The sequence below is a fragment of the Chelonoidis abingdonii genome, chromosome 9 (assembly GCF_003597395.2).
Source record: "Chelonoidis abingdonii isolate Lonesome George chromosome 9, CheloAbing_2.0, whole genome shotgun sequence".
NCBI lineage: Eukaryota > Metazoa > Chordata > Testudines > Testudinidae > Chelonoidis > Chelonoidis abingdonii.
This window is the reverse complement of record NC_133777.1, coordinates 4,249,228-4,268,873: the sequence shown is the minus strand read 5'-3', so window position 1 is coordinate 4,268,873 and position 19,646 is coordinate 4,249,228. Positions and strand designations below refer to the sequence as shown.

General features: G+C 46.6%; 1 protein-coding gene across 1 annotated transcript in view; it reads right to left on the bottom strand.

The window, feature by feature from the left end:
• CHTF18 (chromosome transmission fidelity factor 18) overlaps positions 1 to 19,646 on the bottom strand; it is a 42,125-nt gene that overhangs the window by 5,147 nt on the left and 17,332 nt on the right. Inside the window, exons 18-20 of the mRNA XM_032762656.2 lie at positions 18,992 to 19,122; positions 8,325 to 8,469; positions 3,853 to 3,981 (exon numbers count right to left, since the gene is read on the bottom strand). Of these exons, the coding sequence (XP_032618547.1) occupies positions 3,853 to 3,981; positions 8,325 to 8,469; positions 18,992 to 19,122 (405 nt within the window). The remainder of the gene's footprint in view (positions 1 to 3,852; positions 3,982 to 8,324; positions 8,470 to 18,991; positions 19,123 to 19,646) is intronic.

The window sequence follows — 19,646 nt, the reverse complement described above, 5'->3', positions numbered from 1 at the left end:
GAAAGTTGTAATTGTAGCCGTGGTGCAACTACAGCATCGCCTCACAACAGGGAGTGAAGCCAACAGGCAAGGAGGGACACCTCCCAGACTAGCTGTTTACACAAAACTAACTCCAGGCACCGAGCATCGTACAACCCAGGGAAAGACAATGGTGGACCACAAAAGTTAATGGAAAGACATTAAAACTCCAAGAAAACCAAGGAAGGAGGGAGTTCCCCTGCTCTGGGTAATCAGGTACTATAATCAGAGAGAGAAAGGAAAGAGTAACCCCTGTGAAAAGGGAAGAGGGGCTAAAGTGCAGGGGAGCCAGAAACAGAGGGCCAGCATTGAAGTAGGGTGCTGCTGCCTGTGACACAATGGATCCCCACTAGGCCGAGGATGTGCTGGGAAGCCATCCAGCAGCAACAGGAAACTTGTGTGAGAAAAGGGAGTTTAGCAGACACAGGAGTGTAAAGCCTGAGGTTACGTCTTTATGCTGATTTTCTGCGTAACCTGCATGTGTTGCTTTTCCTCACCAGTTCATCTCTGAACCTATGATTTTCCTGACAAATAAACTTGTTCTTTATTTTTACCCCCAGCAGGTCTCTGGTGTGCAAACTGGGTGGACTATGTCCTAGTGCTGCTAATTCTTATGATTTTGTCATGAGTCTCATGATTACTACTGGTTTCCTTAAAGCTCCAGCTCCTGGAGTAAAGTGGATACATGATGATTTCAGCCTTCGGTCTTAAAGAAAAAGTAAGTTTTTAGCCCTCATGGAGGTGGAGAAAGCTTCAAAATGTGACCCCAGTGCACCCTGAAGGCTCAAAGCAGAAGGCAAATAAAAAGAACATCAAATCTATTATTCTTACACAATCTTATGATTTTAAAGCCAATCTCGTGATTTGTTTTGGTGAGCCTGACTCATGGGTTTTGAACATTTGGGATTGGCAATCCTGTTGTCCCAAAGTGAACTAACTGGTGGCAGGTTTCACCCCTTCGGAGGTGATGGCCCAGAAGGGAGAAGTCCAAGCACCTGGGAGTTCAGAACTTAGGGAGACAGATCTGGGGAGACTCAGGCCTGGAACTAGCTGATGAGTCATGCTGCAAGGGGTCACTAGGCTGGTGGAAGGCAGGGTGAAACCTTACGCCTGTCGGCTGGCTGCTGGTGCCAGAGCCCTGAGCCGAGCAGCACAGCATGAAGGCACCCGAAGTTATAAGACAGGCAGAGAGAACCCCTGATGGCTCTGGGTGAGCTCCAATGTCACACGTGGGTTTGCGTTACAGAGCCTGATGCTGATGGGGTCCCCTTCTTGGGAGCCTCAGCACCAGATACTGTGCTGATCTGAGCAGGGAGCTTCGCTACTCTGCACTTCAGGGCAAGCTTCCCAAGGTCACCCATCCAGCCTCCCACCATCTGTTTTGTACGTCCCACACCCCTCAAGCCAACGGCAGGGTTTCCCACGTTTAGCCTTGCCCTGAAAGATTAGGGCCCAAATCGGCAGAACTCCCTACCATTCGATGGAGCCTCAATGATTTACACCAGGTGAGGATCTGATCCTGAGGACTTTGACGCAGGCTCATAAACATTGCTAATGGTGCAGCTGCTGCTTTGCTTGTGCCTAGCATTTGGGTAATTCTGCCATCAATATTTAATTATACTGCTCTATGCACTATAAAACTCATTGATGCATTTAAAGGAAGCATGGTATTGAATCTCTTTGTTTTTGCAGAGAGGAAGAGAGGTTTATAAATATTCACTATCGACCTCCCCCTCCCGATCGACCTCCCCGTCTCCAGCAATGCCTTCGTGAACCGTCTATTCACTACGCGCAGGCAGTTGATTCCCTCCCTCCTCCCCAATACCGGCAGCATTAGGGTATGAAGCCAAAAGCCCTCGTTGCTGCAGAAGCCTGAGTGTAGTGGAGGAGAAAGCAGTTTGAAGCGTGGAGCAGCATGTGCTGCAGTTTAATACGTGGTTATGCACTCTGCATCAGAGGCACTTGCACTCCAGCAACGCTGCCTGCCCTCTAAGGAGGTGGGGCTTTAGTTGGGTCACAGAAGTAGCAACAGCCTCCTGGCCTCTTGGAAGATGTTTTTTTTCCTGGCTCTCAGGTTAAAATCCCAAAGCATATTTGGCAGAGGTAACAGATGCTAGGTTACTAAGCTACACCTCCTCTGAAACCCGGCGCCTTGAGATAAACCCTCCAGTGCTCTGACCGCAGAGAGATGGGTTGTGCATGGAGCATGCCATGTTCGTTCCACCAAAAACATTTATATGCATTATAAATACCGGGGATGGACCCACAGCTAGTGTAAATCAGCCTACTAGTTCCACTAAAGCCAACTGAGCTAGGCCGATTTATAGCAGCTAAAGATCTCACCCATCAGTGCTGAAAAGCAAAACAGAATTTGAGTCGAATTTAGCGTGATCCAGTAGGCTTCTCTAAGGCCCCCATACCTGTGGTATCTCAGGCCTTGGCTACACTGGCGTTTTACAGTGCTGCAACTTTCTCGATCAGGGGTGTGAAAAAAACACCCCCTTGAGTGCTGCAAGATACAGCGCTGTAAAGCGCCAGAGTAAACAGCGCCGCAGCACTGGGAGCACGGCTCCCAGCGCTATAAGCTAATCCCCGTGAGGAGGTGGAGTACGTGCAGCACTGGGAGAACTCTCTCCCAGCGCTGGCGCCGCGACCACATTCACACTTCAAAGTGCTCCCGCGGCAGCGCTTTGAAGTTTCAAATGTAGCCAAGCCCTTACCATCCTAAAGCTCAGTGCAAAGTGACGATCAGCTAGGAAGAAGCTGCAGGAGTCATTCTGAGCTCCATAATAGCTTGCGCACATATCGTGGGAGGGTTATTCCCCGCTCATGGAGGGGATCTTGGTTTAGTGTTTCCTCTAAAAGAGGGTCTCTCTAGCTATGCTGCAGAGCATAGGCGCCAACTCCGTGGGTGCTCTGGGGTTGGAGCACCCACAGGAAAAAGATGGTGGGTGCTGAGCACCCAAGAGCAACCCCTCTATGAGAACCACCCCGACAATCAGCACCTCCCCCTTCCTCCCAGCACCTCCTGCCTGCTGTGGATCATCTGCTTTGCAGTGTCAGGAGGTGCCAGGGGGCATGAGGGAGCAGCATGCTCAGGGGAGGGGGTAGAACTGACTGGGGAAGGGACGGGAAGAAGCAGGGTGGGGGTGGAGCCTGGGGGAAGGGCCTGGGCAGAGCTGGTGGGAGTACCCTCCAGCAGATTAGAAACTCAGTGCCTATGCTACAGAGCCCGTGAAAAAGTCCTACCGAGGGGAAAGGAGCATGTTACCAGCTGGGCAACAGCGGGGAAAGTGGTTGCCTTGATATCAAAGAACGTGCTGAGATTGGTAGTTTTACAAATAAGAGGCAAATACAGTCACTTAAATGCCATGAAAAACTACAGTCCAGTTAGGGGGTGTCTACACTTACGCTGTGGTAGCCATGGAAGGAGTTTTTCTGTTGCTGTAGTTAATCCAACCCCGTGAGAGGCAGTAGTTAGGTCAGAGGAAAAGTTCTTCTGTCAAACTAGCCCCATCTACCGTGGGGGTTAGGTTTATTGAACTACATCTCACAGGGTGTGAAATTTTTCAGAGCCTGAGTGATGGAGCTTGGTTGACATAAGTTTTAGGTGTAGACCAGGCCTTTGAAAGATATTGCAAGCACCTCTTCAGAGCCTGTGATGACTGTAACCCAACGATTCATTTCATCACAGCCAACGGAGAACAACTTTACCTGGGCCAGATATGAACCACTGACTTCAGCACGGGAACAGCAATGTGTGTCATTGCCCCAGGCCCTGGGCTAGCCAATCCCCTTTAATTTATCTCCACTACGGAAGGGCTTCCATCTCACCTTCTCATCAAAAGCTGCTTTCTTCATGATGTGCTCCAGACGCTGCTCATGGTTGCGGACATTGGACTTGAGTATCCCCGGCTTTGCACTTGGTTTATCTTCTTTTTTACTGAGGCTTTCTTCAGACACCTGCAATGAGGGAGGTTTACTTGGACAAGCCACATTGTATTTACAGCTCCTCCTCCTTCTTGGAGACAAACCATTGATCCTGTCAAGGTAAAAGTTGCTCTCCAGGAGCAACCTCTTCCTTCTTCATTCATAAAATTCAGTGTGAAATGACCAGGATACTCTTTGGGAAGTACAACAGCAGGTTAAGGAGCATCCTCTGTTACAAATCCAGTTATTAAAATCACAGAATCGCAGGGCTGGAAGAGACCTCAGGAAGTCATCCAGTCCAACCCCTGCTCAAAGCAGGACCAATCCCCAGGCAGATTTATGCCCAGATCCCTAAATGGCCCCCTTAAAGATTGAACTCACAACCCTGCCCCCCCCATTAAAACACAAGACACCTTAACCCTGGGTTTAGCAGGCCAATGCTAAAATCACTGAGCTATCCCTCCCCCAAGGTTCTAACTCAGCAATGCACATCACCTTTCACAGGGGACTTGCTCTGGGAAGCCTCTGCATGAGAACACTGGAGTGCTAATTGCTTCGGCAGTATCACTCTTTCACAGGCCCCAAGTAAGCCAACCAGCTGTGCTGTGGGGACGCAGTTCTTGGGTGGGCTGAAGGTGCAACTACAATGAGAAGACAGTGCAGTCTTGTGGCTGGGGCATTGAACCAGTTGTCAAGAGACCCTACTTCTAGTCCCAGCTCTGGCATTGCTCTGTTGTGTTGACCTGAGGCCAATTACTTCATCTTTCTGCGCCTGTCTTCTCCCGTCTACCCTTTCCCTGTTTTGTCTATTTAGATTGGGAGTTCTTTAGGGTCTCGACTGTCTCTCATTCTGTGTACGTGCAGCATCTAGCACAATGGGACCCAGAGCCGAGTTGGGAATTTTAAGTGCTTTTGCAATATGTGAGGTTACAACAAGCTTCTAACGATCTAATTTTAGTTTATTTCTTTTCCTGCCTGGCTGTTGAGCTAACATACATGCTCAGGGACCTAAGAAATGTCATAGACTGAAGATGACAAACCACTACGAAGAGAGATTTCAATGGGTTTATCCTTGCTTGAGAAGTGAGATAAGAGAAGTTGCCAAGCAGTTTTCATATGAAACAGGGCTCAGGTAGGCCAGTTGTTTTTAGTGTGACCTATTGTCAGCACAACACAAGGGTCTATAGTGGAGGAAGAACGCATTGCCCCAGAGGATAAGCCTCCAATTACCTACAGATCTACAAGGTACACTGGCATTTTTCCTTAAGAGTCTCTCTCTTTTCTCCTGGCTGGAGGACGGAATTAGAATGAGAGGGGACCTGTCAAAGGAGCGGGGGCACCTTGAGCACTCACCAAGACTCCCTGTTTGTTTCCATGGCGTCTGAGCATGTAACAGCTATATCCCTCCTTAAGAGCAGTCTGGCCAGGACACCTCAGTTTTATCCCCCTTTCCAAAAGCTCTTTGCCATCCAGTCCAGCCTTATGAAGGCAGCAGGCAAACCTATGGCCACAGCTGCCCTTGCCGACCTACATTACAACATGCGACAGCTCCAAGCTCCAGTTCTCCTCCCGCTAAGCATGGCTGACAAAACGGGCATTCCGGCTCCTCACCGTGACGCCCGCTTCAGAACCGGCCTAAAACACAGGCTCGTTAACCGCTTTAGGGCCCAGTGGAGTCTGGGTCACAGCCTTGTTGACCATTTCCTATTGCTGCCTCCTTCCTATTTGTTCCCAGGGGTCTTCCAAAAGCAGAAAGGGCAGGTAGGTGCCCAATTTCCACTGAAAGTCAGTGGATGTCAAACAGCCCCTTGTTCCTTTGGAAGCCTCCCTTTAAGGGCATGTCTACACTGCACTGTCTGTGGGACACAGGCTCGTGGATTCCGTGTTTTCAAGCCCATGCTTGAGCCCTGCTTACACTTGCTGGACCTGGGGCTCACAGCCGTGCTAACACATCCAGACTGCAATATACAGACCTTCTGGCTCGGGTCTGTGGCTTGAGCTACGTCCACACTGCAAAACAACAGGGCCCAGACCCAGGCTCTGACCCAACCCCTAGCACGGTCTTTGGGCCTGGGTCTTGAGCGCTTGCTGACCCCAGTCAGACTGTTGTGTGTGTGTAGACAAAAGCGGGGTTGGGCTCAAACCAGAGTCATAACCCATGTTTAGCGTGCAGCATGGACATAGCTCAAAGCAGGACTTTAGGGTCAGTCTCACCCTGCTCATGCAAGTGGCATTCTCTCTGCTGGTTGTCAGACTTTTTTCACTCCACTCTCTGGGAATCAAAGTTCAGTGGAGCTAGCTTGGGACTCACTGTCTTCTTCTCAAAGAGCCTGACTGGAGAGCTCAGAACACAGTTTCTGGTTTGTCTATTTAGACTGTAAGCTCTTTGAAGCTGTGTGTCCGTACAGCTCCTAGCACGGTGCAGCCCCGTGATGGTTGGCCCTTAGGCACTGCTGTAATAAACATGCGTAATAAAAAAAAATGACAATTTTAAAAAACCACAACATCCTAGTACCCTGGCAATTATTTGCCATCATTTTAAGAACTCTGAACGTTTCACCCTGGCTCAGCCTCTCGATCACTGACGCATGCATTTCCCCAATGGCATCATGTAAACAAGAATCCTCCAGAGATTTTTATACCATCGCTTTTCCCCACTTGCATTCCCCGAAAAACACGCTCTGCTGTGAGTCGCCGGCTCTGAAGGATTAATTATCTGGCCAAGCTGCACCAAGGGAGGCAATCGGAATCACATGAGCCCCAATGATGCCATTTCCGAGCCTTCTTGTCTCCCCATCCCTCCCTCCCTCGTCGCTCCATACACACAGCCCATGGCTCTCACGATGGGGGCGACTCCCTGTCAGAATTCTGCAGCGGCGCTAATGACCCCGAATGCAGCAAGAGCAGAAATTGACAGGCAGGGCAGTCGCTCGTTGGCAGGAGAGCACAGCACCCGTGGCCTCAGCTGGAGCCTTCGTGTTGTTCGCAAGGCAGGGAAAACCTAAGCGCTGCGCAGAACGCGAGCATTACAGAAGGGAACAGCACTCACCACAGCAAACCAATTCCTGGGGCCGACAGTTATTTAGGCTTTAAGCATCTCGGGGCAAGGACCATGCCTTGCTCTGTGTTCTCTGCTGCGCTCGAAGCACTGCTGGCACTTAATATCCATCCCAGCTGTGCCTCACTTCACCTCTCTCCCTCCCCTCCAAATCAATGCGACCTTTTGCTAAAGACACATTAGCAATAGCGACAATCTGTCTGTGTGCGCTTACTGCTGCCCTCTACTGCGTGGAACATGTCAGGCCCAATTGTGGATTTAACCCAGGTCCTTCTCCTGGCTGATGCTGGGAGCTGCTCTCTGTTTCAGAGAGGAAGGGGGAGAGGACTGCCCAGGATGCAGCAGGCACTCAAACACACATACGCGGCCAGGGAACCATTGCTAGCTGCAGAGGCAGCTGTTTCAGTGAGAGATGAAATGACCTCATGATCCTGGCATGCTTTGGGATCTTTGGGAGAAAGGTGAAACAGACAGGACCAATAATAAATAACATAATTGACTATCTACCAGCAAGTAGATGCCAGAGCATCTCTCTACACGGGCAGCTGCTTCACTGAAACATGCAAACTGCAAGGAGATGGGATACAATCAGAATGACCTCAGCCATTATTGCAGAATCACTTTTCAGCACTTTACATTTCAGTGAGTATTTATTACTGGGGTCCCTTAAGAAAGATGAGCTGTTTGGCTCGGTCAAACCCAATGCTAATGTTACACATTTCACATGGTGCAAGCCAAGGACAGCCTTAAAGCTGCTGGTGCACGACATACAGATCATTGATGGTGAAGGAAGGTTTTAATCTGGGATTTTCACTTGCAGAAGGAAAGCTTTCACATTGCACTTGGCTTCAGAGGAAAGTTGCCAGACAAAGCTTTCCCCCTGCCTGCTGCCACCATGGGGCAGAGACAGCTAATCCCACTGAGAGGCCAGAGCTGAGGATCCAGGCAGAGGCAACTGGAGTTTTAATAACACAAGAGAGCAGCAACTTAAGCTGAGACTTTCCAAGTGGAGTCACTACAAAGGGAGCTGCTTTCCAGTCACTGCTGAGCACCCTCCCTCCGAGTCTCTCCCTCCGTTAGGGCTTGCACACCTGTAAAACCAGCCAGCCAGAATCATTAGTCTTGGCCTCTGTGCACAGGACAAAGTACACTGCTGACGCTCACACTGCCCCTATAATTTGTGTAACCTACCCCCACTCAACATGGCACTCTGTCCCTCTTTAGCTACGCCTGAGCCACGCAGGGGGCTTGATGAACCTGTCACGTTTGCTCCCCTTAAGCTTTGGGCTGTCTCCCATTAGCAGCGCCTCATTCCTACCTGGCTGGTGTTCTGGGTCTGGAGCACAGCTTCCGTCCTCCTCAGCTTCTCGAGCTCGATTTCTCTTGCAATGAGCTGCTTGGCCTGGTACGTCAACGGTTTCCGAGCCGGTAGGTCTGGGAATCTACAGACGTCTTCCACGTTTCTAGGGGGTTTTAAAAGAACAGATTTAGGGGAATAAATGAAATGCAGCCAGTTAATACTGGCTGGTACTGTCTGACTACCCTTGGCTGCTGTTAAGAGGGAGATTTTTAGAAAGGTACAGAGTGCAGCTGGATAGCCAGCTCCCATTTGTGTCTTTGAAAATCTTACCCTCAAAATCTAGAGTCAAAGGTTCATTTAAACTGACCTGCAGACTTGTGGAAGTGGGTTTTGTATCATCCCAGTTTCATTCAAAATTCAGTACTTGCTTTTCTATTATCTTTCCTTTCAGAATAAACCTTTATTTATTGGGAGGAAGCGTTGCCTCATGGGCCATAGGGTAAGTCAAAATACCTGGGTTTTAGCCTCAACATTGTAACTTTGTGTGTGTGAGACTTTGGGTACGTAACTGTCTCCTTGTACCTCAGTTTCCCCATCTTTAAATACTTACTAGCCTCCCAGGGTCATGCTGAGGTTTAGAGGTCTGAGAAGCACTTTGAAACCACTTGGTGAAACGTGCCAGAAGTGCAGAGCAGGGTCATGTCAATGGATTCCAAACCAGGGAGAAGTTCATTCAAGTCACATCCTTCTTCCCATTTGTTTTAATGTGAACACAGCGAATGCAATGCTGAGCGAGAAGCCACATTGACAGCCCTGCCCTATCCGAGCTTTGCTTAGCCGCTGCACGAGCAGCAGCAGTGAAAGGACCTTTTGCCCATTGCTCTGATCACACACTTCCACCGCAGCTCAGAAAGAGCGATCTCTACTAGCCAGGGTAGCAGTTGCCATGGTCAATCCAGTCCTTGTTCTGTTTGCCACCGGTGCCATCACGGATGCCAGTTAGTATCAACTGTATGGTCCAGTAGGAACTGGTCTAAGAGGCTGACCCACAGAGACCACTGACCCTGGGCAGCATGCAGCCCAGTGACCTGGGGAGTCAAAGCACTGCACTCGGTTACCATCCCCAACCCACCAAATCTCTACTGTGCAGGTCCATCTTCAAACAGACACCTAGCCATGCACGGTCAGCAGGGGCCATTACGTTCTTCTGGTCTGGTCTGTACATAACATAGTGACCCAGTAACGCCTGTACTGAGCATGATAAATTGGGGTCGATCCACGACGTATCTTTTTGAAAGCCAGCTGATTCTGATTCAAAGACATCAAATGATGGAGAATCCACCACTTCCTGTGATGACCTGATCCAATGGTTGATCACCTCACTGTTATTTCTCGTCTGAATTTGTCAAGCCATCAGACTTTCATCTGTCTAATTACAGAGTCCTTTAGTAACTGATAAGTGCCTGCATGAGTGGAAGTTATTTCCAATGATCAAGTCCCCCTGTCAACCTCAGTTACCACTATCTCTCATTCTCAAGCTCCCACATATACAGCCATACCAAACAGAGAGCAAAATTTAGAAGGGCTCTGACACCTGAGATGCACAAGGTCAGTATCTATAGCAAATGCATCTGATAGAAATCTTCCATTGTTGTTTGCAGTGTTGTTGTAGTAGTTGTGTGGATCACAGGATATTAGAAAGGCAAGGGTGGGGGGGTATCTTTTATTGCATCAACTTTTGGTGGTGAAAGCTATCTGAAGAAAAGCTCTGTGTAATTCAAAAGCTTGTCTCTTTCACCACCAAAAGTTGATCCACTAAAAGATACTTGCTTCACGCACCTTGTCTCTCTGATAGAAATGTCAATTATTCAACATCAGAACAAGCTCGCTCAGCTTGGTTCTGTCTAGTTCCAGTGCTCTGCCCACTGAGTTGCAGAAGCTAAAATAAAGCAGGTCGTCTGGGTTTAAAATATTTTCTGATTATTCAGTGAGAAATCCTGGATTAAAAGGATTAAGGGAATATAGGGGGAGGGATGGACTAGACAAGGAAACAAACAACATAATAACACGTGAGACAGATTTTATTGCATATACTGCAACTTGGTCAAAAGACTAACTTCTAAAACCAATATGTCAGATATTTGCCTATTTACACTTCCTATCCGATCCTGCAAAACAAAGGGCGGGCATCCAATCCCAGACAAGGTAAGAACCAGCTACAAGAAGAGAGGTTTGGTCTTTGCTGGAGTTTCCTCTTGGATCCCTCATTGGGCTTTTAGTACCTGATCCAAAGCTCAGGGAGGTCAATGGGGTTGACCATCCATTTCAAAGGATTTTGGATCCTAGGCCTAAAACACGCAGCGCAAGTAACATTTCGGGATTTAATAAACCCAGGAGCAGATCTACACACTTGCAGATAAGTCCAACAACTTTCAATGGATTTGAACAACAGATGTATCTAGAATTAACTCCCCAGTGTCACACTGCAACATGAAAGAGAATTCAATTTCAGAGAGACCATTTCTTCATCTTTGCTGACAGGGTTCCCCAACAAATCAGCCCACTGGCAAACAAACAATCTGCCTGTCTGCGGAAGATAAAGCATTCCAAGCTACAGCAACCTGACGAAGCATTTCCTGTTGTACTGGATGTCTTTTTCTTTATTAAAAAACAACCACCCTGCCTACTGTATCAAAGAATCTCTACCCACTCCACTTGAATGGGTTTAATTAAGCATCCTTCACATCAACTGCACGGGAAACCTCCTGCCCCAATTTCCTATCCAGGACTGAATGCAACAAAGGAGAGAAAAAGAATACAACCAACTCCCAGTGTTTATTTTATCAAGCTAGGCTATAAACAGCCATTTTGGCTAAGCAAAGCAGTTTTATTCTAACAGGATTTGAGCGCAGGACTGGGAGGGAAGGCCTTTTTCAGAGCAGTTAAGACATGAACACAGACAGAGAATTTCTTAGAAACCAGATTAAGCTCCTTGTATAACAATTATAAATAGTTTTTGTCTTATTTGTACTTGATAATATTTCTCGTGAGAAAGAACAAAAAAAAATCCCATGCACCAGAAGAATTCTCGGTGATTTAGAGATCAGCTTCCTGCCCAATTTGCTATTTGAAAAGGCATCCTTCTTCCATTCTTCCCATTGCCTCTCCGCTGTCTTCAGAGACAGGCAACGAAGTCGTAAGCCAGACATCTGACTGAATCGGTAACTGTAGGAAAAATAAGGACTTCTAACAAAGAGCTTTGTTTTAAAACATTGTGCTTGTCATTTCAACTATTCCTCTCATTTAAAAGTTTCTATGGCTTAAAATGAGATGTAGAGAGATTTTACTATTTGAAATTAGAATGGCCACTATAGCACTTTTGAGAAACAGCTGCATTGGTCAGTCTTGTCTTCTCAGCAACCCACGGTCACACAGCCAAAAGTGCAAATAGGACACAATACACCTTCATGCATTTTCAGATTGTTACAGTAACTATTACAGGACATTGCAGAAAATGCCAGCAAAAGAAAACAAAGCCCAGACTCAAAACTTAAGATCAAATATATCCTAGCACATGCCTGCACCAAATGGTGCTTTTAATGTCATGTGGTTTCCACACTCTGCAACATTTTCAATTAGAAGCCAAAACCAGGGACAATGAGGGAGAGGATACCATTTCACTACAACCTGAGTGTATTAAGTCAGTTCTACATTGTTTCCATATGTATGTTGTGAAATCTACATGTGCCACTTCAAGAAAGGTGAAAGAATCACTTGAAACAAATCTAAATACCTATCGCATAGTGTAACTGCCAGCAATAAGATGCACAGAGTGAAACCTTTGCAAAATATTCGTCCAACTGCTGTCTTAAAAGATCACACAAAATATCCTCACATATGCCAAGTACAATTCTAATCCACCATCAGTAGAAGATCCATCTCCATTAAGCTTCTCCTTTATTAGAAGGCCAATGCAAATTTTTCCAGTCTTTTGGGTTGTCCCTTGAAAAAGGTTTCGTTGTAATTAAATACAGTGTATGACTTAAAACTCTGGATCTCTCTCTCTCTCTCTCTCTCTATATTAACTTGAGGACTACATTAGCCCAAGTCTGAGCCTTATGTTGTTACGCTGCAATGTATTCCCAACACCCTGGATGTGTGAACATACACACTTAAAGCAGAATATTTAAAAATTAATGGTAACCGAATACCATTATTACCAATATTCAGCAAATAAAAACAAGGGGACCGATTCATTCCTGGTGCAACCCCACTGACATCAGTGAGGTTACATCAAGTAACCTTAAGGTACATCAAGGTGGACAGAACTCAAATCTTAGGTAAGGCTGTGAATCAGCAGCATATTTTTGGTGCAAAAAATGGCTGGCTTTACTCCTGCTGCAAACAGGTAGAATCTGATCTCCTGTGTGCACGTGAACAGAGATGTCAGTCACATATTAACAATAACCCTCTCGCTTTCTGGCAACTGAAATCTACAAATTAAATTTCACCTACATGAGCTGCAAAGCTAAAGACACTGTACAGTTCAAAAATTCCAGTCATAGCTACACATCATTTTTTCTGGAGACCTCTGCTGTAACCCCCAGTTATTCCATATTAGCCTATGGAACTTGACACACGTTTCTGGCAACTGGAATGATGCCATTCTCCTCCGGTTTTGCATTTTGTGGACAAGAATTTAAATGGGGAATGGCCCTGATGCAGAGAGAAATCTCCAGATTAAACACATCCCTTGTTTTTAAAGCTATGAATCTCTGACAAAGCACAGGACCTTTTGCCTTGAGCAGAACCATCTTCAAAACTACTGCCCCCCTCTCCCACCAAAACCAGCCTCGACTTCCAGACTCACCCCCAACATTTAACTCGACAAAGTTCACACACTGAAAGTCAATCATTGCCTGTGGGTTGAGTTCTCTGTTTGCAGTGTTGATGTTTCCAAGTGCTGGATCCCCTTTCATTTGCTTTGCGCTGGCAAGATGATATTAACTTGTCTTTGGACAAAACTTATTTTTACTGAGAAGCCAGGTTTAAAAATCACACTGCACAGAATACGATTCAGGGCGGACAATCCTGCATTGTTCCTGCTCAGAACAGTGCAAGCTGGAGATGACAGAAGAAAGCTACGCAGAATCTCAGAGCACAGTATACAAAATCCTGTCCTGGGAAAGCCGCTCTAAAGGAGTTTGCTGTATCGAGTTCTCCTTTTCAGATCATTCCATGGCTAATAAATCAAAACTCTCTCTCTCCATCCACACCAGTTGCTTCCATCCCATCTCAGCGAACAAGAGGTGGAACAGACCTGTCTCTTGTCAAACCGGTCACTCACCTACAGGGAGCAAGAGCAAGGAGTCAGTCACTGTTTGGCGAAGTTCAGGCCATTGTAACGATACTTCTTTGTTAAGTTCCTCACGATCTCATCGCTGGTGGATTGCTGGAGCATGGCAGGCAGGTAAATGAACAGATAGATCAACCCGAGAAGGAGCAGCACAATCACCAGCGGCACTCCCCAATCCGTGATGAACCAAGTCTCATGGCAGCGAGCCTGGAACATAGGAGCAGAAGTTCGTGCCACATTCTATTGTTCCTTGGACAAAAGAAGAGCCACGGGCATCTTTGTTTTTTCTCTCTGCCGGCTCTTCACGCTTCTCTGTTAAAAGCCGAAAGGCAGCTGTTTCCCCTCCTTTAATCTGATTAAAGCAAACAATCTCACTCCAGCATTTGTTCCTGTAGATTCCCAGGGAAAGAGCGGAAACTTGCAAACATCAGACAGGTGATGGGAGAAAAAAAATGCATCAGAGTTGCCCATTCTCCCTTTCTGCTGTTCTCAAGAGGGAAGAAAAAACCGAGACGTCATGTGGAGAAAATGGGGGATTTGTGACACTTTAATAGATTCCTGGAAAGAGATGGCTCAGTGATGCAGAAAGAGAGTAAGACCCACCATCAACAAAAAAGAGGGGGATTATATTGAAAAAACATCACTAAGCCCCTTAGATACATAAGGGATTTGGAACGACAGGACATTTCAGCAGAGTTAACCTTGGAGGAGCGCTGCAAAAAGATTTCTTGAATGAAAAAGAGATAAGAGATAAAGTAGTACAAGTCCTTTCCATGGGCGTCAGCTCCTGCATTCATTAGGTGCTTTAGAAAATCTTTATTGCTCAGTTTCAGCCATTCCCTCCACACATTTGTAAATCACAAGCACTGCTGCTATGTATGGTTTGCAGTTTTTAAAATTATTATTATTAAAATGATCAAAGTTGACAGCACAGGAAGCACATCAGCATGTAAATTTCACCCAACTTCTATAATTAATTCAAATATTTAAATTAGCCTTCTTGAGCCATTTTCTCTCCCTGTGAAATCCTGGTCCATGCTCCTAGGGGAGTTCTGCGCAATGCCAAATGAAAGGAATTTTAGCTGGGAGTCAGAGCAGAGGACCTAGGTTCTATCCCTGGTTCCGCCAACGACCCACTTTGTAACCATGGGCAAATCTTTTAACCTTGCTGTGCCTCAATTTCCCCACCTGTAAAATGGGAATAACATTTTCCTACCTCACTGGGGGTGTGATGCTTAATTAACACACTACATAAACAAAAATGCATTAATTGGATTTTTTTAGTACTTCTTATCAGAACATCTGAAAGCGATTTACAGAGCATGTGTGTTACTTCCATTTTACACAGAACTGGCTACAAGGACTTGATCCCACCCACAGAGCAGTCAGTGGCAGAACTAGGAATAGATAAGACCAGAAGGGCCCACTGTGATCATCCAGTCTGACCTCTAAATGACACAAGTCAGAGGATTCCCAGAATTAATTCTTGTTTGAAATGTAACACCTTCTACTGATGTGCTTATAACCAGCTATAAAAAGCTACTCATATCTGTTAGATGCTTATAACATCTACTAATTATTTTATAAATGGAATCCATGTAAAGTCTGATAAAAAAATGTGAACGTAGCCAAGTAGAATCAGCACGAACAGGGTTCTTCTCTGCTAAATTCAGCTTACAAACTGCAGCCCGCATTCTAGAAAAGGCTAAGAGATTTCTAGCATGTACCAAACTGTGCATCGCAGAAAGCAGATATATTTAATTTTAATCTGTCGCTGTGCTTCCCATTTTCGGCCACAACTGGAAGCAGAAATATGATATACGTTGGATACATGTTGGTAGCCTGGCTGAAAAGCTCGAGAAGGTAGGTTGAGCAGATGAACTAGAACTTGTCAGAGTTTTCCAAAATTCAATTTTTCAATGGGAGAGGGGGGGAAAATGAAGAAAAACTTTTGCAAAAAACGTTTGGCAACCAGTTCTAACCTGAACCTTTGCTTCTCCTGAACCTTCCAAGGTTTGCCACCATTTATTTGCATTCCTTTGCTCTGAAATGGCAAGTTTTTTGGGAGACTAGACAGGACTCGTAATAGAGTATCACTTCATCATCATTAAGCATTACCTTGACTTCAGCAAAGCTTTTGATACGGTCTCCCACAGTATTCTTGCCAGCAAGTTAAAAAAGTATGGATTGGATGAATCGACTATAAGGTGGACAGAAAGCTGTCTAGATAGTCAGGCTCAACGGGTAGTGATCAATGGCTCCATGTCTAGTTGGCAGCCGGTATCAAGCGGAGAGCCCCAGCGGTCAGTCCTGGGGCCGGTTTTGTTCAACACCTTCATTAACGATCTGGATGACGGGATGGATTGCACCCTCAGCAGGTTTGTGGATCACACTAAGCTGGGGGAGAGGTAGATATGCTGGAGGGTAGGAATAGGGTCCAGAGTGACCTAGACAAATTAGAGGATTGGGCCAAAATAAATCTGATGAGGTTCAACAAGGACAAGTGTAGAATCCTGCACTTAGGATGGAAGAATCCCGTGCACTGGTACAGGCTGGGACTGACTGGCTGGGACTGACTGGCTTCTCATCCACTGGGGATTACAGTGGATGAGAAGCTGGATATCAGTCAACAGTGTGCCCTTGTTGCCAAGAAGGCTAACGGCGTATTGGATTGCATTAAGAAGCATTGCCAGCAGGTCTAGGGAATTGATTATTCCCCTATTTGGCACCGGTTGAGGCCACATCTGGGATTATTGCATCCAGTTTTGGGTCCCCCAGCACAGGAAGGATGTGGTCAAATTGGAGGGAGACCAGCAGAAGGCAATGAAAATAATTAGGGGGCTGGGCCACATGACTCTTGAGGAGAGGCTGAGGGAACTGGGCTTATTTAATCTGCAGAAAAGAAGAGTGAGGGGGGATTTGACAGCAGCCTTCAACTACCTGAAGGGGGGTTCCAGACGATGGAACTTGGCAGTGGCAGATGACAGAACAAGGAGCAATGGTCTCAAGTTGCAGTGGGGGAGGTCTAGGTTGGATATTAGGAAACACTGTTCACTAGGAGAGCGGTGAAGCACTGGAATGGGTTACCTGGGGAGGTGGTGGAATCTCCTTCCTTAGAGGTTTTTAAAGCCCAGCTTGATAAAGCCCTGGCTGGGATGATTTTGTGGGGTTGGTCCTGCCCTGAGTAGGGGGTTGGACTAGATACCTCCTGAGGTCCCTTCCAACCCTGATATTCTATGGTGATGAATCCTGGTCACGTGCCGCTAAGACAACGACTGCCTTATGGGCAAGGGTGGCAGAATCGGATTTTGCTTTGGCTGCAATTTCGTGGATAATATCGGGTTGTATTTTTAAGCATGTTTTTATTTTTATCAATTTTCGTTTTTATCAGTTATGTGAAAATTTGGATTTTATCAATTTGAATCTTCACAGTTGTGGGACATTAAGGGGTGATGGTGGAAATCAGGCAATTATTTAAAGAAAGTGGGACTGCAGGGGGCTCCCTGCATGGCCAAGGGGCCTGAGATACCTGACACAAGCTGTGGGAAAGGCTGAGGTCCTGGCCCAGCAGAGCAGAGCTCCTCCGGGCAGCCCTAGAACCACAACAAGAAGGACGAGCTCCTGGCTGCGGGAGAGATCGCTCTGCTGCCGGACAGTTCCTGAAGTGAGCAGGTGGGTTTGCAGGGGGCTCCCTGCATGGGCAAGGCTGGGGTACCGGATCCCTGCAGGTGTTACGTGCAGGGGAGGCTGCTCTCACAGACTATCATCAATAGTTAATTTTTCCCCCATAGATGTGTGTGTGTGTCAGGTGAAATCGACATTTACCAATGACTAATGGTTTCCATCCAATCCTTTCCAGCCTACGCATGGGTTTTTTTTGTTCAGCCTGATAAAGGAATTAAAAGTTTTCAGACTCACAACTTTCCCAGTGACTATATTCTTCCCATGGGACTTATTTCAACATCTGCTCTGATCTGTCCATCATAATGCAAGCAATTCCTTCTTAATGCAGTTAAAAACCAATGATGTCTAACAAATGACAACTAGAATGGAATATCCACTCTGGACAGTGAGATGACACCCATTAACCATCTGCTAACCAAAGTGGGGTTTCTGTTTACAGGGATTAGATATAAGCAGATGTTCACACTCTCCCGCCTATTAAAGAGTTAACTGCAAAGCATCAGCCGCCAGATTTAGAAGCCTGCTGTAAAGCAGAGAGGGCATGACCCCAAAATACTCATGAAAGAACCTTCTACAGAAATGAAAAAAAAAAAAAAAAGCCAGAGACAAGACAGATTGGTGAAAGTTAAGGAGGATGAAACAAAGTCTGATTAGCAAGTGGGAGGGAAGTGAGGGGGTGGAAGAGCATGAGAATTGTGGGGGCAGGGTTGTGTTCAAAGTCAACAGGCAGAGAAATGAATGTGATATTTTCGCCAGTTTGCCATCTGCTCCTAACCTCTGAAATACCTGCTTTTCCCAAAGACTGCAGCCAGGAGTGAGAGTTTAGTCCAGTCCTAGAGCTTTCTTGCGTTGATTACATAACCGAGCAGATCTGGGATATCCTCTGTCACTGTTCTGACTCTTGCAATTTCTGTTCTGAATCTTGAGGGGACACTGCCGATCATTTTTAAAGCTGGAAATGTTCTGTATTGTATACAGAGAGAGGGGAGGCAGCAAAGAAAAGATCCAAGTGCTCGCTGATTGCGGAAGTGTCCAAGGCTGTAAATAGTGAAGCCTCTTGAGTACGATTAGCTGCATTTTCCTGGGGGAGCTTTTAAACTTTTGGATGATCTAATGCAGCTTCCGTGCTAAAACAGGGAAATCTTTTGCACCAACTCTGAGGACAATGCATTCAACTGAAATGTTATTAAAAATGAATTGCCAGATTGGCTCAGAGAATCCAGTCAGTATTTTGTCTGCACCCATGGCTAGCACCAGCTGCTTCTGAGGAAGGTTTCTTTCACAGTTAAGGCATAATCTTCCCCCACGGAAACGTGACCTCCAGTAGTCAGAAGGCTGCCTTATGCCCTCAAACGTGAAAAATAAACAAGAATTTATTTTTCACAGCTGCTATTCTCACTCTGGGTATTTCTATTGCCACTGAAATGTCTAATTTCATGTTGAATCCTGCCAAGATCTTTCACCTCACCAATCTCTTGTGGCAATGAGTACCACGGGCTAATTGCATGTGAGAGAAGAACTATTTCCTTTTATCCCTTTCGAATCTGCTGCCTTTCCATTTCACCTAACGACCCCGGGCGATCGCAATCAAGTGTTTGTGTCACAAGGGTCTTTTATCGCACGCGATTGCTCAACGCATACTCACGGCTCCAGTTTGTAGACATACTGCCCCTCGGGAGTGCGCTGCTGGTGATAGGTCAGGTTATAGGCCAGCATTGTACTGATCAGGTCAGCCAGCTGCTGCTTTTCCTTGAGACTGTACAGCTGCGTGTTCACCTGTAAAGAAATAACCCAAACTGAGACCTCCTCACACAAGAACTAGCTACCTGTCACTCTAAGGTACCTATCTGGCCCCCACTACCAAAGTGTCTGAGCACCTCTAATCTTCTGAGCAGCATTATCCTCACCAGAGACATAGGGAAACTGAGGCAGGGAGAGGCTCAGTGACTTACCCAAGGTCACACAGGAAGTCTGTGAAACAGCAGGGCCTGGAACCCTGGTCTCCTACACTCACAACTGCCATCTCACTCATGCCTGGTCTGTATGTAAACACCTCTCACAGCTTCACAGAGGGACAACAGAGAGGGGTCCAGGTCAGTCAAATCCCTTTGTGATCCAGGCTTCAATTAGGCAGCAGTTTGCCAGATTATACACGCTAAAGAAAGACCCTCCCCTTCCTCTTGCATCATGACCCCCAGCCAGGGGGGATTTCAGCAGGATGACAGAAGCAGCGGTGAAAGGGGGGAGAGGGGGTGTCTCACTAAGCACAGAGCAGGTGCAGGCAACCTGCGGCACCAGAT